Source organism: Panthera pardus, unplaced genomic scaffold (assembly GCF_024362965.1).
Source record: "Panthera pardus isolate Hobbes unplaced genomic scaffold, ASM2436296v1 HiC_scaffold_27, whole genome shotgun sequence".
Classification (NCBI taxonomy): domain Eukaryota; kingdom Metazoa; phylum Chordata; class Mammalia; order Carnivora; family Felidae; genus Panthera; species Panthera pardus.
In genome coordinates, this window is record NW_026526843.1 from 42242655 (window position 1) to 42269318 (window position 26664).

Consider the following 26664-nt stretch of genomic DNA (forward strand, 5'->3'; position numbering starts at 1 on the left):
TGCCCAAAAGTGGCTGCCTGGGACCAGGGGTAAAGGAGATTAACTGCAACTTTTCAGGGTTATAAGAGTACATGTATTTGTCAAAATTCATTAATGAGTGCATTTTGTTGAATGTAAATTATATCACAATAAAGTTTATTTAAAAATAAGTTATGATGTGGGTGCCAGGGTGGCTCAGTCAGTTAAGCGCCTGACTTCAGCTCAGATCATGGTCACCCGGTTTGTGAGTTCAAGCCTCACATCGGGCTCTGTGGTGATAGCTCAGAGCCTGGAGCCTACTTCGGATTCTTAGGCTCCTTCTCTCTCTGCCCCTCCCCCACTCATGCACTGTCTCACTCTGTCTTTCAAAAATAAATAAATGTAAAAAAAACTAAAAAAATAAATTTATGTAAGGAAAATCTATTTAGAAATTAAAGAAAACTTAGGTAAATAAAAAAAATTGGTGCTGCCTTAAGCAAAGTTGAGGAATTAAATGGGAATATATGGAAAAAGATTACAAAATGATGTTTTAATTTGGAGAACTGAATAGCAAACTACCCAGTTTATTTAAAGCAAGATTTAATTTACCCCAGTTTGATTTAGACACCACTTTTTAGGAGCCTATTGTATCTTATAAAGGTATAGCAACACTGAGTAGTCTGCCAGAGACTGAGAAATCTGTCAGTGACACTAGGAATAGGAATTCCCTCTTGATACACAACATGGAATATACAGCCAGTTTGTTTAGTGTTCCTAAGGAGAGGATGGAGATAAGGACTGGAAAAAAGTCATTTTTTCCCCTTTGAAAATTTAATGTCTAGTGGACAGGTCCAGCAGATGAGTGCATATCAAATCCAAAATAACCCAACTCCACTGTGATCCCTCTCTTCTTTGGCTTCCCTTTCCCACCCACTCTGCCCAGAGTTCTCCAACTCTACCCAGTCTCTAGAAGATTCTCGGCCTCTGGGCTTCCATACCAACCTTTGTAGACTTTTATCAAGATATTTAGCCCATTGTTTCACTCACTGTTGGAACTTACAGTCTAGTTAAATGAAAGGGTTATTTTTCAAAAAATGAATTTATAAAGTTATATTTTCTGCAACTCGACTAAGGTACTGTTTTTATTTTGTAGGTTGTTTGAACTCTCTAGCTTACAATGTGTTTTTATTAACTGTTTTGTTCTATCATTGTTTGTCTTACCCTGTCTCAAGTCTTTTTTGTTGTTGAGATGATTCCAACTGCCAATATACACATGGGATATTTTCTTCCTTTGCAGCTTACTAAGTAGATTAGTGATAGTAATAGTAATATCACTGGTACTACTATTACTAGTAGCACTAGTCATAAGAGCATAAATAATAATTATAATAACAATCACAATAATAGAAATAGCTGTCATTTACTCTGTTATCTCAAATTCTCCCAACAACTCTGTAAGACAAAGATATACAAACATATGTAGAAACAGAGTCTCAGAGAAGTTCAATAACTTGCCCAGGGTCACTCAATGAGTTAGTGGTACAAAAAGAATTATAAGCCAAATCTTTCTGACTTTAAACCCTGTACTCTTTCCACTCTGCCATACTTCTCTGGAGCAAGGGAGGCTGCTGGAGTGATTTTCTCTGTTCTGCTTCTTGGTATGTCCCTGTTAATAGACTTTAATGTTCATGAAGTAGTTCATGAGGTGATTTGGCAGTGCATATCATCTCTGAGGAAGGATGCATATTTTGAGGACCAAAAAAGTGTCTGGATTAGAAAACTGACTTATGAACCAACGAAAAAGGGATAAATATGGAGTCTGCCAAGGTTAGTTTGAAAATGGTCTTCTTTTATTATAAATCCTGAGAGTAATTGAAGAATATAAGCTAATGGCTTCTGGTAAATGTCAAAACCCCCATATACTTCTACAGTTTTGCTTGAATGACTTTTATAAACCATATCAGCAGAACTCTCTGAAGGCCTTACGTTAATTTGACTTAAATATTTCAATTATAATGAAGACATTGATTAAATTTGGCATTAAAAAGACTTTGAGGCAAATATTTGGGATTAAGTTAGAAAGGCACTATAGAAAGTGGTGGAAAACATCACTGTATTAGGAAAATCCCCAGCTTAGTTATTCCCAAACTGTATTTGGGGCATATAATTAACCTTTCCGGGTTCTGCTACCTCATCTACAGAATGAGGTTATAAGAGTGTATGTTCTTCAAAGTCTCTTCTAGTTCTTATCAGCTCTTGAAGGTACTTCTTGTTTGCAAATGTTATTGGGTAAATCAGAAGTCTGTGTAGCTAGAATTCCAAGTGAGTAGAAAATAATTCATTATTTTTTTAAAAAGCCTCTGAGAATTGGAGAATATTTGACTACAGGGCAGGATAAATATATGCTCTCTCTTGCAGAAGCACCAAGAAAATGACATTGGCTATCTCTCCAGTATCTTTCTTCCTAGCTCTCCACACCCCCTAGATTTGTGCAAGCTAGTTGTTTTGATGAATTGCACCTACATGCCCCCAACAACCAATGCAACATCAACTAGCATAGTGCTTTTGCAGAGAAGAGGATTCAGAAAAATCTTCCTTGAACTGAGTTAAATGAGGAACTACAAGGAGGAAAGTTGTGCAAACCAGAGAGCATAAGGTAAGGTAAGCCTTTTTGGCTCTAACAGGCATGGGTGAAGGAACAGAGCTCATGTACATTTGTAAGGGAATTCAGTTGGAAAACAGGTACCCAATGTGCAAAAGCTGGATCTTATTTATCAGCAAGGAAAATCCTTACTTTCCATAGTATATATTTCCAAATATTCCAAGAATATGAGTTATACTCCCTAATATTCAAGGCCCTCCAATAATCAAGTCTACTTTGCCTATCTAACCTTACTTCCCAGTGTTCTCTAACAGTTCCTGACTTCACTTAGTCATTAAACTTGAGAATGCATGGATTATGAATTTAGGAATCAGAGAGATTGGACTTCAAATAACAACTCAGTCCCTTATTTGCTGTGTGACCTTGGACAAGTTACTTAACCTCGTTGAGTCTTGGTTTCCTCACCAGTAAAATAGTAACAACTATTCCATAGGTCTTTTAAGTTATCATTCAATGAGATGATAAAAATTATAATAATAATATCTATCACTTACTGTGAACCAACTATGTACCAGGGTCTATGTTCCTTTCATTGTACCACAATTAGGGACTTGTCCTCTTGCGTATAGTCCTCAAACTAAGAATTCAGAACAAGGTATCCAGAGGGTATGAAGGCAGCTATTAATCTAGGCAGTCAGGCAGCTTCAGAATAACCAGCTAGCTTACACATCAGTTTTATCTCAAAAAACCTGGCTGGAAGAAAAGAAAGCAGTGGGGACCTGAACAGCAGGTTGTATAGGTGTACCAGAAGTCTAGAGACAGGCCCCTGGCAACAACCAAATTTATAAGGCTTTTATTCAAAATTGAGGTGATCTAGCAGCAAGTTTGCATATCTCAATCTATTCTTTCTTTTTTTCTTCAGTTTTCAAAAACTTAGGAAATTGGAAGAATCTGAAAAGAAATTTAGAGTCATTTTCCCAATGTGTGAGATTGGAACGTGGAAGAGTACAGCATAGCTGTTGCATGGCCTTGGGCAAGTCATGTAACTTCTTGAGACTGAGTTTCTTTATCTATAAGTAGGGGCCTGTACTTTTTGGAACTATGGTAATGATTAGAAAATAAATGTATTTAAAGTGATTAACATGGTGCCTGACATATATAATAGTGACTACATTTAGTATGTCATTAGTTATATTTCTCTAGCACTGAGGGATTCAAATGTTAGCTAAACACAGGATGTCATCCCCACTATCAGCAAAAATACAGGTCCAAACATCATGCATGATATTTAACAATTCGATGAGGTTTGGGAAAATCATGACAAATAGCTTTCTTAGCCTGTCATGATTCTCTGGAGAAAATATATAATATGGGACCTACATGCTGCAGTTTGCATTGATCTCCTATAGCAGTATCAGTTTCCCCACACAATTTAATACTTCATTGTATACTACCATACATACCATGAAAACAGTTCTAAAATTTATATTTCTATCCCAGATTTCTCTCTGAATTCCAGATTCATATATCCAACTGCCTATTCAACATCTCCAGGATGTCTAATAGGTATCTCAAACAAAACATGTCCAAAATAGAACTCTTAAATCTTTCCACAATATCTTGCCTCCCTCGGTCTTCCCCATTTTAGTAAATAGCACTACTGTCTACTGTATTACTAAAACTAAAAATCTAGGAACCATTTCTATCTCTACAATATCTCTTGAATCTGTCCACAGTTTTCTATCTCTATTACTACCACTCTAGTTCAAGTCACCATCATCTTGCTTTGAGATGCTACAATACCCTCCTAACTTATCTCTCTGCCTTCTTCCATATATTCTCCATGGAGCAACCAGAGGAAGATTATTTTTATGTAAGTCAGAAGGAATGTGACATTTTTCTTCTTAAAATTATTCAATGACATCCTCCTGATCTTAGGAGAAAGGCCAAAACCTTCTAAGACACTGTGTTATCTGGCTCTTACCTACCATTCAAATCTCATTTTGCCTCACTCTCCCCGCTACTCCCCATGATCCAGCCACACTGCTCTCTTTCTGTTCCCTAAACTTGCAAGGATTTTGGCACTTCAAAGCCAAAATATGCTATTTCCACTGACACATTCTTGACCATTCTTCACCTAGATGACTTTTTCTTAACCTTCAGGGTCCAGTCTAAATGTTATTTTGCTTCAAGTAGAACTTCCCCAATGATACAATATAAAGCATTTTCTGTTATTTTCCTTTTTATCACCTATTGCAATTATTAATTATATACTTATCCTGTGTTTATTTGTTTAATCTCTATGTTTTCCTCATCCTTCATTACACTAGTAAGCTCAATTAGAGCAGAACCATGTCTCTTAAAATAAAAGTTAACTTATTAACTCTTATAACTCTTAGAATAGAGTTAACTTCTATTCACCCAGCACAATGAGAATTTGATGAATGTGAAGAGAATATCAAATATATTAATTGTGGGTCCAGGGTTGATAATCACAGAATTAGATAATAAATACTTGTTCACTTCTCCCCAAATGTCCTTTTCACCTTTCACTTCATATGTGAGACAGGAGGTAAACTAATTAGTATCATGAAGTTAATTTTACTGGTAAAAAAATATAAGGATATAGATACTACCAGGTGTTTGATCTTAGAAGCAAGGGGCGTTAGGTGATTAAATCATGATTTAAAGAGGCTTTTATCAGAAAAAATAAAAGCCCAATTATTTTTCATGTAACTTTTATGCCAGAGTTTATAGTTAAACTATGATGCCCTGACCATAAAAATTGAGCAAACAACTCAGTATTGACCCAATACCTTCTGAACATAATCATTACTGCCATTTTATCTCATTTCCCCCAGAATACACTGGAGTGAGTTATCAGACACTATACGTGGTGGGCTCTGATTCAAAGGATTCAAAACACACAAAAAATTTAAATTCACTCATTCAACAAACCTGTTAATTGACTACTATATGCCAGACACACAAGGGGGTGTTTTTCCTAGCCAGTCAGACAGAATCAAAACAACATGTCCCGGAAAGGAATCATCTTTCTCTGCCTGAAGACCCATAGTTGCTCCTCAGAATCCCCACTGGAGCATAGTGCCAAATCACAGAAAGATTTCTAGCTATATAAAGTACACCAAGTACCAAGAAATGACTTATAGACTTGAATTCATGAATTATTTTCCTATTTGACAGCCAAAGGAGGCCATTTAACTGCCTTTATAAACCACCAGTGATTAATCATAATGACATAATGAATTGCTGGACAGGAAAAGGCCACTCTCCTTAACATGCTTGTTCTCAGGACTCATTTCCACCTCAGCTTTGTCTCAGCAGCCTTTGCTCTTGGCTCACACATCATTAAAATGTCTTGCTGGCTGCAAAAGCTCGTTTATATAGACAATAATTGCTCTGACCACCTTAATTGACAAATTATTCCACATGATTGCATCTCCTTGAATGAAATAATTTGGCCTGAAATACCTATGTATGTACCCTTTTGCCCCTGGTTAACTTCCTAATTTTTAAAAAATTCATCCCCTGTAAATGAAGCACCCTATTAAAAATAGCAATTTGTCTTAAACTATTTGTCAGACTGCTTTCTTGTGGTAAAATGGGTGTGAGGTCATCTTTGCAAGCTTTCCAGTAATAATAATAATGCTGCTGAAAATGACACCAATCATAATAATTAATATCATTTAATGAATACCTACTATTTACCAGACACCATTCTAAGTGCTTTTCATATATTTTCTTCACTCAACACAGTAACACCTCCTATTTTGCATGGGGGTAAAAACTGAAGTTCAGAAGAATAAATTATTTTTTCTCAAAGCCACACAACTACTATCATACTAAGGATTTGAATCATGCTTTTCTGAAGCAGGGCCCAAGGGAACAAATCAAATTTTCAGCTTTCCATCGGTCTTCTCTAAGAATCAAATTCTTTGTTTAGCTAAAATTTCTTAGAAACATCTTCCTCCAGGTATTTTTCTCAGCAAAAGGTCTTATCCATCTCCACATAAAAAAATTTGTTAGAGTCAAATCAGATTGTAGCACTATGAACAACCTATAGTTCTATAAGCATTTATTAGTAGAAAGGGCACAGGCTTTGAGAAAACAACCACCACACCTGAACCTTCATTCCAGTGCTATCATTTAGTTACTGTAGAACACTGAGAAAAATTACTTAACTTCTTTGAATTTCAACTTCAACATCAGTAAAGTGGGGCTAAAATGACAATACTTCACAGGATTTTGAGATGCTTAAAAATGAGATCGTATATGTGAAAACATAAGATTCAGATCCTAGCTCCATAATTGTATGTTGTATCTGAATGTTAAAGTAAACCTTTGTATGGGGAACAATGGAACGTGGAGGACATTAATCTAACTGATGAGACAAAACTTACACGAAGTACTTTAAGATAACTAATTATAAACTAGTATCAGACAGTGTGGTAAAAACTTTGCAAAATTGCCAAGGGAAACTAGGAGAAAGAAACAGGTGACTCTAAAGAGATTGAAATGAGATTAATCTGTGAAAGCTTCATGGAAGAAGTACAGAAGTACAAAGGAGTCTTGGCAAAGAGGCGTGAAAGAGCATGAAGCAGGCAAGCAAGCAGGAATGAAATGAACTAGTGGCATTTGTTGAGCATTGTGGACAGGAGCCATGCAGGCAGTTTGTAGCTGGTTGCTTTAAGAACAAGGTTTTGTAACAAATGTGGGTTTGAATCCTAGCTCCACCACTTACTAGCTGTGCTATCATAAACAAGTAACTTATGTCCTCTGAGCCTCTATTTCTTCCCTTACAAAATAGAGGAGATACATTCAAACTTCCAAGGTTGTTGTGAACTTTGACTAATTGTAAAGTACAATACCTGACCCAATAAATGGTTGCCCTCTGAACATCTGGTTCATGGCTAATTTCCCACCATACGAAGCTCCCAGTTTTCATCGTCTAGAATAGGGGTGTGATAGAATATTCTTAGCATGCTTAAACCACTACTTTCAGGTTGGAGGAGAGGAAGGTAGCTGAAACTTTCACAAATTAACATAATGGGCCAAGGAAAATCTGTGCCATGAATCTCAGGAGTCTATACACCTAGCAGTCACACTGCAATTCCTTCCCAAGAACCCCCTCCCCCACCCCTAACTCAAGTCAGAGGAGTCAGCCCAAGGAGTCAATGATCACCTCAGGTGATGGAAGAGAGCGATTAGAGTGGAACTGATCTGGATTGGGCATGTTTGCCATATCCTGCTGCCATGTCCTCTAACTTGCTCACCCTCAGTGCTCTGAGCTGGTCTCCTGCACAGCTACTTACAAAACAAACCCACAGGAATGAATATTCTCACAGTCACTGACTTTGCAGAGAAACAAGCCCAGCTTTCTGCTGATGGGACAGTTAATAGTATTTGTTCATCTCCCTATAAGGCATAGAAACATGCAAACAAATATTTTCCTGGGACAGAGACTGGAAATATCTTTGCCCCTGTCACCAAGAGCATTAATAGATAGCCCTGTGTGATAGGTTGAGCCAAGGGGTGAGAAATAGGGGAAAGAAAGGAAACACAAAACAACAGTGGCAGAAGAGGAAGGGAAAAAATCACTCTTTAGACTGATACTCAAGGCCCTCCTTCCCACTAATTCTAAGAAGGCTTTTTTTTTTTTCTCCTTGTCACCCAAGGTCATGGGTAGAGTTGACCTTGCTTCTAGAGGGAGCAAGTAGCCACCTGCAGGGTATGAATTGTGACACTCTGGGAAAGGCCCCCCACAGGCACTGGGAAGCTGCCAGGAATTCCCACCATTAGTCATGCCTATGAGTTACAGAATTGAAATATCTATTAAATTGCAAATATGTTAGCTGTGAAGGGAAACATTTTGGGGCCATTATCGGTCAGCAATTTTTTATTTTATTTAACTACTAAATTAGGCCCAGCAGAAAGCAAGGATCTAAGGAGATGGGCTACAGAAAAGATAGGACATTAGGACATTTAATAGTGAGAGAAGGGACAAAGATGTCATTCACAGTGGGCTGGGTAGGCTAGGAAAGGCCAGGGTCACCAGAGGCATTGGGTGAGGGAGGCCTAGGAGGAAAGGCAAAGGAGCTGCTACAAGCCGGTTTCGGTCATGAGATTTTTGCACCTGCGACTGCACAAAAGAACAGTCAATTATGAAATGCACAGTCAGTCATGTGAAAGTTTCCTTAATGTGGCCAACAACTACTGGCTGCTGAGGGCTTTCCTCATTAAGTCACACAAAAGGTACAAATGAGATACATTCTCACCTAATAATCAGGACACAGACATTCAGATCATGTTAACTGTTGCTCAGAACATGAAGGAGAGAGAACATATGCTAATGAGTTGTTCCCCTCTGTTTCACATCCGTACTGCTTGGGGGAGCTTCAAGGTGGGTGCTTTATCCCTAGGGCTTTTCAACTAGCTGTAACATTTGAGACCAACTTGCTTCATCATCTAAATTGCTCTTCTCTGTAAGGTGATCAATTTGTCAATACCCCTCCTGTAGTATTACATCCATAAATTGTGCCCTTCACTTTCTGCTTGGGTCGACCAGTCTGTTGGATGGTATGATTAGGATGGCTTCTGGGTGCTGTTCTCAGTTTGTCTATTAACTACTCTCCAGGCCACTTAAGGTTTTTTTTTTGTTGTTTGTTTGTTTGTTTGTTTGTTTGTTTCCCCACTCACTGCTGGAGATGGAAATGTGGAGCCAAGACTGAGCCAGACACACAGTCATTTGCTTATTTAAAAGTGCTACTGAACCAAACTCTTTAAGGTGAAGGCCTCAAAAAGACAGCCCCCAATGTGAATTTACCATATAAGCATGTTTTATTTGGTCCACACGCTGCTCAACAAACCAGAGATTTCCACATAAAAATCCAGACTTCCATGATCTCTTCAAAAATTAGAGTGCCTAGTAGTATCTTATCCTTAATTTCACATGACAACAATCAGCTAGGGCTGCTAGTACTCTCCAACTTGCCTCTCTCTGTTGCTTTGCACACCCACTCAGGTACATGACTTGCCTGGTTTCTAGAAGCATTTGACTATTGATTAGGGCATTGCTCCTTTGCTGGTTTGGATTCAGCCATCGGCAATAAATGCTTTTTCTTTTATGGAAGGAATAGAATCACAGCTATTTTTTTTAAGCCAAAACAATGGGTTGGCAAATGAACATTTTAGATAATGGGTTATTTCAGGGATCCTTAGACATGACCTCTGAAGTCACTAATTTTGGAGTCCACCTGGGGAATGTGTCTCCCCTCCTTCTGGCCCAGAACCCAGGATTAAGGGACTATGGACAGAGTAACAGTGGAATCGTATAGAAAGGCATTACATTATGAATCACAAGATAGGGGCACTAGTTGTGGCCATGCCATTCACCAGCTGCTACCCAGGACAAATGGTCTAAAATCTCTGAGCCATAGTTTACTTGGGGCGGGGGTGGGGGCAGAAATATTGTGTGGATTTACAAGTAAAGAAATGTCCTTCTCATTCTCCTTTTAGAAAATGTAATACATATTAGAATATTATATGCACTAAGATACCTTGAAATGACTTGCAAAAAAGAAATCTGTTTAACTTTAACCTAGCAGATAAACACATTGTCACAGAACCTCTCTCCATTCCTCTCCTGTCCTCTCCTCTCCTATCTGTCTTCCAAAAATAACTATTAACATCTCTTAGAACTGGAGCTCCACAGAACAAAGTTTGGAAACACTGAAGCACTATTTGTTCTAATGAAAAAAAAAAAAATTCCCAGGTTCCAAAGGGAAGACAATTCTGTCTCTAGCCGTCTGCTTTCAGAGCCACATTAAGAAACTTGAATCCTATGATTCTTGTTGCACAGAGTAGGCATCAATTTATGTGTTGACTGCTCTTTACCAGCTGAATAAACATTGTTTAACCAGGATGTTCTCCATTGCTTCACTTCCTCTAGCTTGAAATCATTATGACAACTGCAATGAACCTCACGGGAATCCATTTTTTCTCAGTATGGATTTCCATATTAATAGGGCCATTTGGTGCCAAAATATGAAACTTGGCAAATCCCATCCTGTGTACGTTCTTGCTTTCCTGGCACCACACTTTTTCTTGTTTCTCTCTTGGCACTATCCTAAGCTCAGATTTAATTCTGTGTCCCATTTCTACTGATCTCATCTAAGGTGTTCACTGAGAGCTCCAAAATGTCATGTGTATCCTTTTTGGTGGTATCTAAAATCCAATAGGAAATTATTGAAGACCAAATAGTTAATGTTCAGAAATGACATTATAGTGGAATAATGGACATTATGATCAATATTTTGACATTTTTAAATGTACATAATATATATTTTGTGAATGAAATTATATGGTTTGTGCTTGGTGGTGGTTAAAAGTTTATGTGAGAATCAGGAACACCTAGATTCATACCCGTGCTCTGCCAATTACAAAATATGTCACCTAAGCCATATCTCTTCGCCTAAGGTTTTTCCTCAATAAAATGGAAACAATAATAGTATCCACACTCATGTCATTGTTGTGAGAATTAAATGAGTAAATGAATGAAAAACACTAAGCACAACGTCTGCCACAAAGTGAGCTCTCAATAGACATTAGCTCTCTGTGTGTCCCTATTATGATTATTACATAGTTCTTGGCTTAAAATCACTTCTCCTGTTTATTCTCCATTCTGTTTATTCCTCCAACTCTCCACCATAGCTCTATGTTCCACTATTTTTCCTAAACCCACTTTCATCCCAATGCCTCAGCATTAACAGCAGAGGAATAAAGAAACAAAGAGCCAGCACCAAAAAAGCCTGATTTCAAACCTGATGTGAAATTCCTTCCTCTGTGTGTAAATAGCAGCCATTCTACACACCAGAGGAAGGCCATTATAATAAGCTATGCAGTCTAAATGACACCTACAACAATGCACTACAGTTACTTATAACTTGGCAAAGTGAAATTAAAAGTACTTACTGAAGCCATTCATTTGAACATCTTCACCAAAAACTGATCCCAATTTCCACTCTGCAATTTCGCCAAGCCTTGTGTGTCCAGATTGTGTTGCTACTATTGCTTAATTAGTAACCTACAAGCGAATCTTTGAAAATATCCATACAATAAACCTCTCTTTCTAGCCATGGCACTTAGACACAAATGGATTAAAAGATTATCCTAACATGTGAAGAGGCCCAAATCTGGAACTCTAAAGATGTCTACAATTATCAGGAGGATGGGTATTATTTGCATATTCACCAAAGAACAGGTAATTTTTTTTCCTAAATAGCCTATGTGCATTTCTAAAAAGCCGAATAAAATCATGTAGTTGTGAATGATTTGCTAGGTTAATGGTGAGTTATCTTCCAAGTACAGTTAATTAGAGCTGGCTTTCTGCTTGTGTTCATTTTGGGGATCCCCAGTAATTTATGTCTGCCTTTGACCTTCTCAAGGCAGACATTCTCCTCTACTCCCAGCAGACCCTATTACATTATCTCTCCCACCCTCTCCCACTCCTCTTCTCCTTCTTCCATTATCACCCGTTCTACATTCTCACTATCATATAATCAACTTTCCGTTCTATTTTTAACACTTCAACTAGCCATCTTCCCAAAATTCAATGTGAGAACAAAGGGAAAATATCTTTAAAATAACAAACAGCCACCTAAAATATGCTGTAGGGAATAAAACTGTTAGCTGTTGTCATCTTTGACAAATGACCTAAACGCACTAATGTAACATGTCTATTTGTTATTAAACCCCTTCCTACTGATCTACATCCTCTGAAGGAATAAAAAGAAATGTCTACAACAACATCCCACAAGTCTGCAATAATTTATATATTAAAAGTGTTCCAGGAAAGTTGCATTTAAATCAAATCCTATTTTAATGCAGTAGGAAATCTGGCTATTTAAAGAAATCCTACGACAAATTCTTTTATATGGAAAAATAATTTCATAAAACCAATGATTACTTTCCAATTCATCAGTTTTGAATAGCTGAATCTTTTTATAACTGATCTATTTAAAGCAAGTAGCACCTATACACTTAAAAAAAAAAACACTTGCTTTACTGACGAGATATTTCACAGATTTATAAATTTTAAAAGAACAGTCAGAAAATAACCTCTTAAATTTTTAATAACCTTTTAAATATCTCCACACTTGCAATATATAATTTTATAGAACCTCTATCTACATGATTTTGTAATTAGCCAATCCTATTGATTTTATATTGAAAGTCTTATTCCACGCCTGCATATTGCTAAACTAAAAACAAGTAATGAGTGGGTTACTTTTAAAATAATCCCAACCTTGTATTTTGACTTGTTATACTTTTTAATTTTTTTAAATTTACATCCAAATTAGTTAGCATATAGTGAAACAATGATTTCAGCAGTAGATTTTTTAGTGCCTCTTACCCCTTTAGTCTATCCCCCCTCTCCCACAACTCTTCCCATAAGGGAGGGGGAAAACAGAAGAGACTAATAAATATGGAGAACAAACTGAGGGTTACCAGCCTTATATTTTGAATTATGAGAGGGCAACCTGTTTAATTGCTTTGTAATAACAAACATACAAAGCACAGTATAACTTACATAAAACTTCAAATAAAAATAAATCTTCACAGAGCAATGTCTTGAACTTCCATACCAAGAGGCCATTTTGTTTCTATATCAGGCATAACACTTGAATTGTATGAATAAATACATAAACTTGATATCTTCGTATATGAATGATGACCACTGACCCAAGGATAATTTTGAATTATTTTTTTTCTCCAGCATGTGATAGTGCATTTTTTACTTAAATGGTAAATGAAAAAAATTACTATTTCAGTGGCTGAGACTGCTTTATCCCTGCACTCCCTTGACAGATTTCCCTTGATGACCAAGGACTTATATTTTTAATTTACATCCAAATTAGTTAGCATATAGTACAACAATGATTTCAGGAGTAGATTCCTTAATGCCCCTTACCTATTTAGCCCATCCACCCTCCCACAACCCCTCCAGTAACCCTGTTTGTTCTCCATGTTTAAGAGTCTCCTATGTTTTGTCCCCCTCCTTGTTTTTATATTATTTTTGCTACCCTTCCCTTATGTTCATCTGTTCTGTGTCTTAAAGTCCTCATATGATGTAAGTCACATGATATTTGAATTCCTTTAATTTCGCTTAGCATAATACCTTCTAGTTCCATCCACATAGTTGCAAATGGCAAGATTTCATTCTCTTTGATTGCCAAGGAATACTCCATTGTATATATATATATATACCACATCTTCTCTATCCATTCATCCGTCAGTGGACATTTGGGCTCTTTCCATACTTTGGCTATTGTTGATAGCACTGCGATAAACACTGGGGTGCAGGTGAAGGACTTATATATTCATGACAGCTCTTAGGAACTTAGGTAAAACAATTTTTACCTATGAAAATGAGTTTGGTGTGTGTGTGTGTGTGTGTGTGAGAGAGAGAGAGAGAGAGAGCACTAACATGCTCACAAGAAAAGCAAACCTGTGACTGACTTCTTTAGCATTATTCTCTCAGCTAGTGTTTCTCAAAGCATAATCCTTGGAAGGCATGCAACAGAATTACCTGGACAACAAGGCAAGTTTCCAATTTTAGAGATGTTGTGAATTAGAATCTGGAGGAGAGAGATGAAACCAGTATTTAAGGAGCCTCATCTTCATCCTATCTGGGTTATTCCACATAATTTTGATGCACATTAAAGTTTGAAAACCTCTGGGAGGTAGAATTGAGGTGAAATTTTAAATCCATAGTTCAATTATACTAAAAGTTCAGGTCAAGTGAATAAATGCTTTGCAAAATACACAAAAGAAGAGCCTAGCTCTCCTTTTCCAGAATCAAAAAAAGAAACTAAAAAAGCAAATGTGTTGTCACCATAACCCATTAGATGGGAGCATAAAAGGTTTATCGTTAACTTTATTCTGGCCCAACTTAAAATCCAAGTTAAATGCTATAAGGCTGCAAATTTTAGTAAATAACTCCCAATGGAAGTGCTTTGCAAACCCCTGATAAGGAATGTGTGACTGGTCAAAGTGATGATGTTGCAAGGATCTGAGCATAGCCAGCTCACTTACTAATGATGTAAAACTGCCTGATTGACTCTTCTGCTTGGATGAGACAGGAAGTCTAGTTCACATTGAGGAAATCAGAAATCAACCAAAAGCATATCTTTGCTACCTGGAATTGGCCCAATATGGTAGTTATTTTGAAAGCTCCTAGAGGAAAGGATGTACATTTCTAATCAAAAGAATAATTCAAACCTCCACAGAAGTTACTCTACAAATTCAGACTAAGTAGAACTGTCATGTATTAGGATAGAGCATGAACTAAAACATACATGTTAGTTTCCTTTTTCTTAAGCTTTAATTTTTTTTAATGTTTATTTATTATTTTTGAGGGAGGGACAGAGAGTGCGAGAAGGGGAGGAACAGAGAGAGAGGGAGACACAGAATCTGAAGAGGCTTCAGGCTCTGAGCTGTCAGCACAGAGCCGGACGCAGGGCTGGAACTCACAAGCCATGAGTTCATGACCTAAGCCGAAGTCGGATGCTCAACCAACTGAGCCACCCAGGCACCCCATATGTATCTTAGTTTCTTTTTTTCTGTTTATTTATTGTTAAATATGAAATTTATTATCAAATTGGTTTCCATATAACAACACCCAGTGCTCATCCCAACAGGTGCCCTCCTCAATGTCCATCACCCACTTTCCCCTCCCTCCCAACCCCCCATCAACCCTCAGTTTATTCTCAGTTTTTAAGAGTTTCTTATGGTTTGGTTCCCTCCCTAATAATGAAGCAACAGAAAGACAAATGAAGAAACTGATCCCACTCACAACTGCACCAAGAACCATAAAATACCTAGGAATAAACCTAACCAAAGATGTAAAAGATATGTATGCTGAAAACTATAGATAGCTTATGAAGGAAATTGAAGAAGATACAAAGAAATGGAAAAACATTCCATGCTCATGGATTAGAAGAATAAATATTGTTAAAATGTCAATATTAGTTTCTAATAAAATATTTTGTATTCCTTGTGTTAACATTCAGAATTTTGAAAAATACAAAACAAACTGCTGACTCCTAGGGATCAAAAACTTAATAACATATGAGTTACAGCAATAAACCTACTCGCCAAGTGTCACTACTTTGTAGACTGATTTTAACATTACCCCAAAAAGGCCAGTTAAATCATAAACAAAAATAATATAGAAGGAAATCTGTATTCCTAACATTAGTGAGAGTATAATCAACCAACTAGTTGATGTCAACATTAGATAGTTCAACAGGTAATGCCCAAGTGCATCAGTCACAAGTGTTTTTTAATAGCCAAACAACAGTGTTTTATTGATAAAAGGTTACTTTCAATTGATACAAAATTGCTGTGTAAAATAAGTTTTCAAAATACATTTCTTTTTTAAAATTTTTAAATATTTATTTATTTTTGAGAGGAAGCGAGAGAGACAGAGACAGAGTGTGAGTGGGGGAAGGGCAGAGAGAGAAGGAGATACAGAAGTCAAAGCAGGCTCCAGGCTCTGAGCTGTCAGCACAGAGCCTGATGTGGGGTTGAAACCCACAAACCATGAGATCATGACCTTAGCCAAAGTCAGATGCTTAACTGACTGACTAACCCAGGTGCCCCTCAAAATACATTTCTACAGGTAAAGATTATCTCTTAGTAAAAGCAATGATCTATAAATAAAAGCATTTATTTAGATTTGGGCAGCACAACAAAGGGGGATTTTGAAGTGAGACAGGGTAGGACCACTTACCTCCCTACATGATGACTTTTCACTGTAGCATAATGGTTAGTAGTCACAACCTGTAGGTTTAGGCACATTGTACAGAGTTTTTACCAAGAGAAAGAGTTCAGTGACTTTCATTCTCCATTTATGGCCAATTATGTGGATTATTTTGGCATTAACTATAGTAGTAAAAGCTGTTTAAAAGGTAGAGCTGGGGACACATGTGCAAGTGGTCAGTGGAAGCCCTGTGTATGCATCAGTCATAAGTGAATTAATGTAATCAATGTTACAATTGTCCGGATTATGTCAAATTTTACTATGGTTGAGATTTTATCCTCAATACAAATGTGTGTGTGAACACTTAAACACACACACAAACACACACACACACACCACATAAATCTAAAACATATATAAAAAGAGGAAAATTAGGCAAGGTTTGTTCAGGAAAAATAGCAGGTAGACTTCTGTAATGAAGTTTCTTAAGGTCCATCACAAACATCATGAGGGATAACTTTTATGGTATTAAGTTCTGTCATGTGTCTCTAAAAATTACTTTCTAACATTCTCCACCACATAAGAATATCCTGAGTTTCTCTCTTTTAGTATGAGTAGAATTACTAGCTTATACTTTACTTGTACTTCAGATTTAAAATACACACACACACACACACACACACACACACACACTATTTGTTTGGAGTTGCTCCATTTAAGAATAAGTAGAACCATACAACAACATCAGTCATTTATGAGTAATTTTGTATATGATATTTTGGATGTAGTCCAAGAAGACGTCATTCCAAAAGGCCAACATAATATCATTCTGAGGCAGGCATTACCTACAAGGAGATTCCAAATATGGGTTAAGTCAACATTCTAAAGTGGTTCCACTGTATTTTTCGGAGATGCTTAGTAACAGCTAATGATATCTTGAAGAGCTAATAACCTTTCATAAAGGCAGATAACAGATATGCAGCAACTGGGCCCATGTTCCCTAAATCAATTGTCCAGATTCCATGTATTCTTTCCCAGTACAATTTACTAATAGAGAGCTTTCCAACTATTTGATTTGCATCCAGTTGTAAATTTGCCTCAAGTTCACTCTTTGTTTTGGAAACTCTTTCTTCCCATACCAAATTATACTTAAAAGTTCATTTGCTACAGTTTGGTAGAAGCAATTCTTACCTGTAACTTTCAATTCAGTTGTTCGTCTCACAAGTTTTCCTTCATACTTAAGTTCACAAGTGTAATTTCCTCCATCTTCTTCTTGAACTTCTTGGATTAGAAGAGCATTTCCTTTCTGTATTATTATGCTTCTCCACATTTTTGGCTTGCATTCCTGCAGAGAAAATATTTGCAAGTAAGCAAAAAATTAAAATTCTCATCAAGTCCCAGTACTGGCAAGTTAGTACTTTGACTTGTTTCTGCTCTTCTCCTTAGTTTTCAAAATATATAACTAGAGTTAAGTCAATGACCAGAAAAAAAATATGAATGTCTCTTAATGTGTCCAGTTTAAATGTCACAACTATCAGCCTAAGAGCTACTTTGAAGGCCTGATCCCAAGTGTAGAAATTCTTTAGAGATATTCTGCCAAAATAGAAAAACATACAAGCTTCCCCAATACAAAAGACGTATAGCAGAACCTTAAAAGTAGGTAAATATCACTATAAAGCCCTGGTATTTTTTTTTCCTATTTGACAGAGACATTTCCTAAGTGTCCAAAGAGAATAGTGTTCATTTAGCAACATAGTATAATACAAGGGAGTCTTAGGCATTGTTAAACATTCATAACAGGCTTTTATACTGGTAATGTAGTCTAAAATGGTTTTATTAATTACTTCTTATAGTTAAAAACAAATGCTAATATTCCAGAGTCTCTCTCCCCATAGTCAAGAGATCCATTAGGTGGATGGGATAGGGGAAGGGTTCAAGAAAATTAGCAGTACTCTAGAAATACAGCTAGGTAAAATTAGCATACATTTTGTCCTAGTAATGGAGAAATTTTCCACTTACTTTCTCAATTCAGTGCTATATGACCAGAGAATAAGATTTGGGTTTGGAGGACAATTTTTCTATACTCCTAATGAGAATGTGAAGGAGTCTTGCTACTGGGATTGGACTTCTCTAGAAAGAAGTGTTTAAAACTTTTCCAGAGAGTGACAAAAACATAACATGAACCGAGTAGGTAAGAATATTCAGCCAAGTGGCTTTGCCTTTTGGGAAATTTCTCAGACTACTTTGTAGATATTTTTCCAGTTTGTCTACTACCTATCTCAAATGTTCAACGAAAGTAGTGGCCAAAAGCTGCACAAACATCAAAAGGTCTAAGGGATAGCCGTGATTATTCAGCTATGCTAAGTAACCAAGGCAAAAATATTTTATCATCTAATTTCTGAATCTGTCAGCTACGGCAATGAAGAAATGATTGTGAGGCAAATTATGTAAATAATTGTTAAAAGAACTTTCCACTTTTCCCACCATGGTATATACAACATCTCTTCTACCCTGCCTCCACCTCACCCCCATTCCTGCCCTCCATACATACATCCTAAACATTCACGTGAAGGTAGAATCAGTGCAGACTCTCAATCTCCAGCTCTGCATGGATGCACATGTATGTGTGTGTGTGTGTGTGTGTAAAATGCTTTGAGAGAAGGAGCACACATTTATTAGTTTCTTACTGTAACAATTTTTTTATGATAGCAGGAATTTTGACAATAAAACACAAAAACTGGCACTTAAGTTCACAGGTATAATATTTAAGAGATATGCTTGCTTTATGTCCAATACAACTACCCACACACATTGTCAGAGAGTAAATAAAAGTAATACTATCTAGGGCATCTAGATATAAGGCTGTTTCACTCCCTAGGGTCTTTCCAAAGAACAGTTAAAGGTCTGTCTGAAATTATATTACACACCATGTCTGGTGAGGTTTATCACCTATATGAGATTTGCTTCTGAGTTAAACCTGGGGATATAAGGTTTCTGGGAAAATGAAGAAGATAGTCTGAACAGAAAGAAAAAAAAATAGTCCAGCTGCCACTATCGTCATACAATAATAATCCACAATTATGTTCGCATTGTTTCGAACTCTGATAGCCTCAGATTTCTAAAGAATCATTCTGAAGGTTATTAAACAAAAATATGGTCCCTTTTGGCATTTTGAGAGGAAAGGAAAATGAAAACTGAGCTGCTTCACTTTCACATAGCAGTGGTGGGGGTGGACAAATGAGTCCACACACTTGTATTCAAAGACAAATGACGTTTTCTAATGTCATTTTTAGGGAAAGTCCATATGCAATTGGCTCTAACCATTTTCAATTTCTGTGCACACTGCTTTGATTTTTCCCCCAGGAAGTACAATGTAAAGAGTGTCTAGAAGTTAGAAAATAAGCCCAATGAAGAACAGCCTGAAATCTCTACACGTTCTTTGGGCTAGATCGAGATAGCCCCAAGTGCTTTCCAAGTTACCATCTAGCCTTATAAAATATTACTTGTACCCAATATAGCTTTTTGAGTTTTTCTTTTAAACTGTGGCATAGGAAAATATTATCATCAGGTAATCTCCACCCTTCTGGAACCAATGTAGTATAGATGAAAAGGCAAACTGCTGTCAGAGCAAAACAGCTCTAGGTCAACATCTGGGTTTCACCCAAGTTCTGTGGTCTTGGGCAAATTTGTTTAACTTCTTCAGGTATCAGTTTCTTACTCTGCATATGAGGATAATATAATACCATGTGAGAAGCCAGAGCCCAGAAGCTTGCAGAGTTTATTCATTATACTCTTGCTGGGCAGCACTATATGATGGTAATTCAGCACAGAGAATACATTCCATCCCTAAACTTTCACAATCCTGGATTATGTCTCCTCCAAACCTCCAGGTCTCCTTGGTGAAAACTGGTGCTAACTTACTAATCAGATGAAAACAAATCCTCAACAATTGGTTAACTATCTCCAGGAACACAATACTTTAACCCACTGAAAATGTATAGCTCCTAAGAGGCCACTCCAACATTAATCCCAGAAGGTGGGTACAGAAACTATATTTTGTTCAGAAGAGGCTTATAGAAGACCATTGCCCCCACAAACCCATCCTTTATAAAGTTACCTCATTGGCTATCCTGCAGATATCTGGGTACCTACATCAAACGTCATAAGTCTTTTATGCTTTTTACTCCATTAGTTGCAGTATTTCTCCCTCAAACTGCTGGCTGCTAGGCTTACTACTGTCATTGTTTCTCTCCTGTGCCCAATCTTCCCATGACCTCTTTCCTAGTGAACAGGTACCATTGCCATACCTCATTGTTCCATACCTGCTTAATTTTGACAGTCTCTTAAGCAAAGAAATTTGAAGCATTTAAGTCAAGTCTCAAGATGGTTGTTTACCTGAGGCAAGGAAAAACCACCAAAGCCTCAAATATGAGCAGACCTCTAATACTGTTCTCAGTGTGTAATTCCTCTATTAGTTAATGCCCCTGAGACTGTTAAAATAAACTTCATCGAGTCAAAGGTTTTGCTGAGGGCTAGACTTACTAGAAGTACCCAAGTTCAACAAATAGCTCCAGTTTTTGGCCTGGCTGATCCCTCATAGAGCAGTCTGTTGTAGGACCTCCTTGTTCAGTCAAAATAATGTCAGCCCTTACATCCCAGCTTCCTTCCCTCCCTCCCACCCTTCCTGAGTGGCAGATGCCACTTGCCAGCATCTTCTAGGTTGGGAGCCCAGGATGTTCACCAGAAACATCTGTTGACCAAGCTTCTTGAAGTAACTTGTTGCCAGCCACATCTGGATCTTAGAATTTCCACCCTGTGTTGGTTGGCCATCTGGATGTCTTCTTTGAAAAAGTGTCTATTCATGTCTTTTGCCCATTTCTTCACTGGATTATTTGTTTTTTGGGTGTTGAGTTTGATAAGTTCTTTATAGATTTTGGATACTAACCCTTTATCTGATATGTCATTTGCAAATATCTTCTCCCATTCCATCGGTTGTCTTTTAGTTTTGCTGATTGTTTCCTTTGCTGTACAGAAGCATTTTATTTTGATGAGGTCCCAATAGTTCATTTTTGCTTTTGTTTCCCTTGCCTCTGGAGACGTGTTGAGTAAGAAGTTGCTGTGGTCAAGATCAAAGAGGGTTTTGCCTGCTTTGTCCTCAAGGATTTTGATGGCTTCCTTTCTCACATTTAGGTCTTTAATCCATTTTGGGTTTATTATTGTGTATGGTGTAAGAAAGTGGTCCAGGTTCATTCTTCTGCATGTCACTGTCCAGCTTTCCCAGCACCACTTGCTGAAGAGCCTGTCTTTATTCCATTGGATATTCTTTCCTGCTTTGTCAAAGATTAGTTGGCCATACGTTTGTGGGTCCATTTCTGGGTTCTCTATTCTGTTCCATTGATCTGAGCATCTGTTTTTGTGCCAGTATCATACTGTCTTGATGATTATAGCTTTGTAGTACAGCTTGAAGTCTGGGATTGTGATGCCTCCTGATTTGGTTTTCTTTTTCAAGATTGCTTTGGCTATTTGGGGTCTTTTCTGGTTCCATACAAATTTTAGTTATTTGTTCTCATCACTCATCATCAGGGAAATTCAAGTCAAAACCACAATGAGATACCACCACACACCTGTCAGAATTGCTAACTTTAACAACTCAGGTAACAACAGATGTTGGCGAGGATGTGGAGAAAGAGGATTTCTTTTGTACTGCTGGTGAGAATGCAAACTGGTGCAGCCACTCTGGAAAAAGGTATGGAGGTTTCTCAAAAAATTAAAAATACAAGTACCCTACGACCCAGCAATTGCACTACTAGGTATTTATCCAAGGGATACAGGTATGCTGTTTTGAAGGGGCACATGCACCCCAATGTTTATAGCAGCACTATCAACAACAGCCAAAGTATGGAAAGAGCCGAAATGTCCATTAATGGATGAATGGAAAGAAGATGTGGTATATATATATATATATATATATATATATATATATATATATATATATATAATGGAGTATTACTCAGCAATCAAAACCAATGAAATCTTGCCATTTGCAACTACGTGGATGGAACTACAGGGTAATAGGCTAAGCGAAATTAGTCAGAGAAAGATAAATATCGTATGATTTCACTCATATGAGGGCTTTAAGACACAGAACAAATGAACACAAGGGATGGGAAGCAAAAAGAATATAAAAGCAGGGAGGGGAACAAAACATAAGACTTTTTTTTAATGTTTATTTATTTTTGAGAGAGAGACAGAGCATGAGCGGAGGAGGGTAGAGAGAGAGAGGTAGACACAGAATCCAAAGCAGGCTCCAGGCTCCGAGCTGTCAGCAAGAGCCAGACGCGGGGCTCAAACTCATGGGCGGTGAGATCATGACCTGAGCTGAAGTCAGACGCTCAACCGACTGAGCCACCCAGGCGCCCCAGATAAGACTCTTAAATATGGAGAACAAACAGAGGGTTACTAGATGGGTTGTGGGAGGGGGATGGGCTAAATGGGTAAGGGGCATTAAGGAATTTACTCCTGAAATCATTGTTTCACTATATGCTAATTAAATTGGATGTAAATTAAAAAAATAAAATTAAAAAAAAATTCCACACTGAAATATTCACCAATATATTCACAGTACATTTCTGAGATATCATCATCATACCCACAGGTATTTTTGAATCAGTTTGATTTGTTGGCCATGGACATTTCAATTATATTCAGAGCACAGAACTCATTTCTCATGGCAATAACACTAGGAAGATTAATTTAAATATTTATTCTGATTCTAAAGTTCAGACACAAAGTAGTTGTGCAACCACAGACTAATCATATAACCTCTGTCCTCAAGGGCACATAATAGTCATCCCCTCAGACCCAATTTCTCCCCTTTCCCCTGGAGACTGGACTATTTCATACAGCATCTAGTCAGCTGCCTAAAAATCTATAGGGAATGTGATCTTTCTTCAAATTAAAGATGGAAGACATAGGAGCACAATTGTGAATTAGGTATCAACTTTGCCCTTTCAGTCCTACCTCTACTCCAAATTCATAGGATAACAAACTTCAGAAAGTCTTTCCCCTTCCTAGCTCTATTTCTCCAACTTTCTCTCTTCATATTCTTAATGTAGAAGGCAGTACCCCACAGTGATTAGAGTATAAGGTCTAGACTCAAATACTTGGTTTGGAATCCCAAGTTGTATTATCTTGAGCATGTTACTTAATTGATCTTAGCCTTAATTTTTTCACCTATTAAAAAAGTGGTGATAGGGGGTGCCTAGTCATTTAAGCATCCAACTCTTGATTTCAGCTCAGGTCATAATCTCATGGTTTGTGAGTTCAAGCCCCTCATAGGGCTCTGCGCTTATAGCACAGAGCCTGCTTGGGATTCCCTCTCTGCCCCTCTCCTGTTCACTCTTTTTTTTTCTCTCTCTCAAAATAAATAAATAAACTTTTAAAAAGTGGTGATAATAATATTTACCAATATGGGTGATTATGAAGAATAAATGAGGTGATGCATATAAATGCTCTGTATTATAGAGCATAACATGATAAAAAACTATAAACATTAACTATTATTCTATTATTACTACCCTCATAACTCTGCCTTCAGATTACATACACTCCTATTATGACATGTTAATGACTGTCAGGAGTTAATGTGATTCACATTTCTATGGAGATCTGGACACAATTCAAAAGACAATTCAAAGTTATAATTCCGATTCAGGGGTTGACTTCCAGTTTCTGATTCAACATGCAAAGGCTTGGAAAGTTTGACTACCATCCACACAACAAGAAAAAAAGCTGAACAAACTGGAAGTCAACTACCCTTCTTATATCCATCAGACAATTGAGGTGACAGTGAAAATCACTGTCCTAGAAACTGGAGAGACAGGTGAGTACAAAGAATCACAGCTTACTGGGAACTGAAGCAGACACAGGAGCCAGAAACTAGTAGGAACAGTTAAAGGGTAATTGACTAGTTTCTGAAGACTGTGAACTGGCTTGATACAAAAAAAAAACCCTTGGTGGCCCAGTCTTGTGGGCCACTTTTAAAAGGTTTGCCTCCAGGAACCCCACCAGGTTATTAGCATGGAAACCAGAGAAAAAAATCCCCTTATGCTTTTGATATAGGAAGGAAAAGGTAACCATTTTGAAATATACCCAAAGAGCTCTGTTCTCCTTGACCCTGGCCTGCCCTCAAAGAATATGGGAAAAGGGAAATACCCAGTGTCAGCCCCCTTTAGCTTTTGAAGGAAAATAGCTAGCTCCAGCTCCCTCTATCATTCCTGTCTCATCTAATGGAGAGAAGCTGAGAAGCACTTGTGATGGCCACAGCCCAGGGCGAGAGTTCACTAAAACATGGAAATCTAACCATAAGATTACAGAATGTTTTCCCTTACCCTACACCTTACTATCATATCAACAGGGTTCCTGTATAACATTAAGGATATTACAGCTAAAATAACTGCACAATTCAGTCCTTACTTAAGATGAAGTCTCTAGGAAAACCCAAAGATAATAGGGGAATGAAAAACAAGGACACCAGAGGGAATTTTAGCCTCTAGTACCTACAACTAGAGCAAGGAGTCAATACAGCCTAACTCTTAGCTAGATAAATGTAAAAACCTCATATTAAAGGCCTGTTAATTCAGTTCCTTTTACCAAGTACATAATGCTTGGCTTTCAACAGAAATTTACATGGTGTACTAAAAGACAAAAACAGCAACAACAACGACAATGACAACAAAAATGGCACGATTTGAAAAGAAAGAACAAGCATTAGAACCAGACTGAGGTAGTGTCCGACTTCGGCTCAGGTCATGATCTCACAGCTCGTGAGTTCGAGCCCCGCGTCGGGCTCTGTGCTGACAGCTCAGAGCCTGGAGCCTGTTTCAGATTCTGTGTCTCCCTCTCTCTCTGCCCCTAACCCACTTGCATTCTGTCTCTGTCAAAAATAAATAAACATTAAAAAAAAAAAAAGAACCAGACTGAGGTATAGCAGAAAATTTGGAATTACCTGTCTGAGAATTTAAAATAAGTATGATTAATATGTTAATGGTCCTAATGGTAATAGTGGACAACATGTAAGAACAGAAGAGAGATGTAAACTCTTTAAAAATAATAAAAAGAGAAATACTAGAAACAAAAACACTATAACAGACATAAAGAATGCCTTTGATAGGCTTTTTTATAGTGTTTTTTTACTACAATTTATTGTCAAGTTGGGTAACATACAGTGTATATGGTGTGCTCTTGGTTTTGGGGGTAGATTCTCATGGTTCATCACTTACATACAGCACCCAGTGCTCATCCCAACAAGTGCCCTCCTCAATGCCCATCACCCATTTCCCCCCTCCCTCCCCATCAACCCTAAGTTTGTTCTCTGTACTTAAGAGTCTCATATGGTTTGCCTCCCTCCCTCTCTGATTGTAACTATGTCTTTTCCCCTTCCCTTACCCCATATTCTATTAAGTTTTTCAAGATCCAGATATGAGTGAAAACATATTATATCTGTCTTTCTCTGACTGAATTATTTCACTTAACAAAATACCCTTCAGTTCCATCCAAGTTGCTACAAATGACAGGATTTCATTTTTTTCTCATTGCGAAGTAGTGTTCTACTGTGTATACAAACCACATCTTCTTTATCCATTCATCACTTGATGGATGTTTAGGCTCTTTCCATAATTTGACTATTGTTGAAATCGCTGCTATAAATATTGGGGTACATGTGCCGCTATGAATCAGCACTGCTGTATCCTTTGGATAAATTCCTAGTATTGCTATTGCTGGGTCATAAGAAAGTACTATTTTTAGTTTTTAGTTTTTTTTTTTTTTTTTTCAGGAAACTCCACACTGTTTTCCAAAGCAGCTGCACCAGTTTGCATTCCCACCAACATTGCAAGAGGGTTCCCATTTCTTCATATCCTTGCCAGCATCTATTGTCTCCTGAGTTGTTAATTTTAGCTACTCTGGTATGAGGTGGTATCTCAGTGTGGTTTTCATTTATATTTCCCTGCTGATGAGTGATATTGAGCATCTTGTCATGTCTGTTGGCCATCTGGATGTCTTCTTTGGAAAAGTGTCTACTAGAGATAAAAACACTATAACAGACATAAAGAATGCATTTGGTAGGCATTTTAATAAACTGGGCATGGTGAAAGGAAAAAAAAATCAGTGAGTTTGAAGGTATGTCAATAATAACTTCCCAAACTGATGAGCAAAACGAAAGAAGAATTAAAAAAAAAAAAAGAATATCTGAGTGTTAGTGTATTGGAAGATGGCGGTATAGGAGAATGCTGGGCTCACCTTGTCCTGCTGATCATTTAGA

General features: G+C 37.4%; 1 protein-coding gene across 1 annotated transcript in view; it reads right to left on the reverse strand.

Annotated features, from left to right (window-relative positions):
- IL1RAPL2 (interleukin 1 receptor accessory protein like 2) overlaps positions 1-26664 on the reverse strand; it is a 1152078-nt gene that overhangs the window by 468214 nt on the left and 657200 nt on the right. Inside the window, exon 5 of the mRNA XM_019431771.2 lies at positions 17535-17688. Within this exon, the coding sequence (XP_019287316.1) occupies positions 17535-17688 (154 nt within the window). The remainder of the gene's footprint in view (positions 1-17534; positions 17689-26664) is intronic.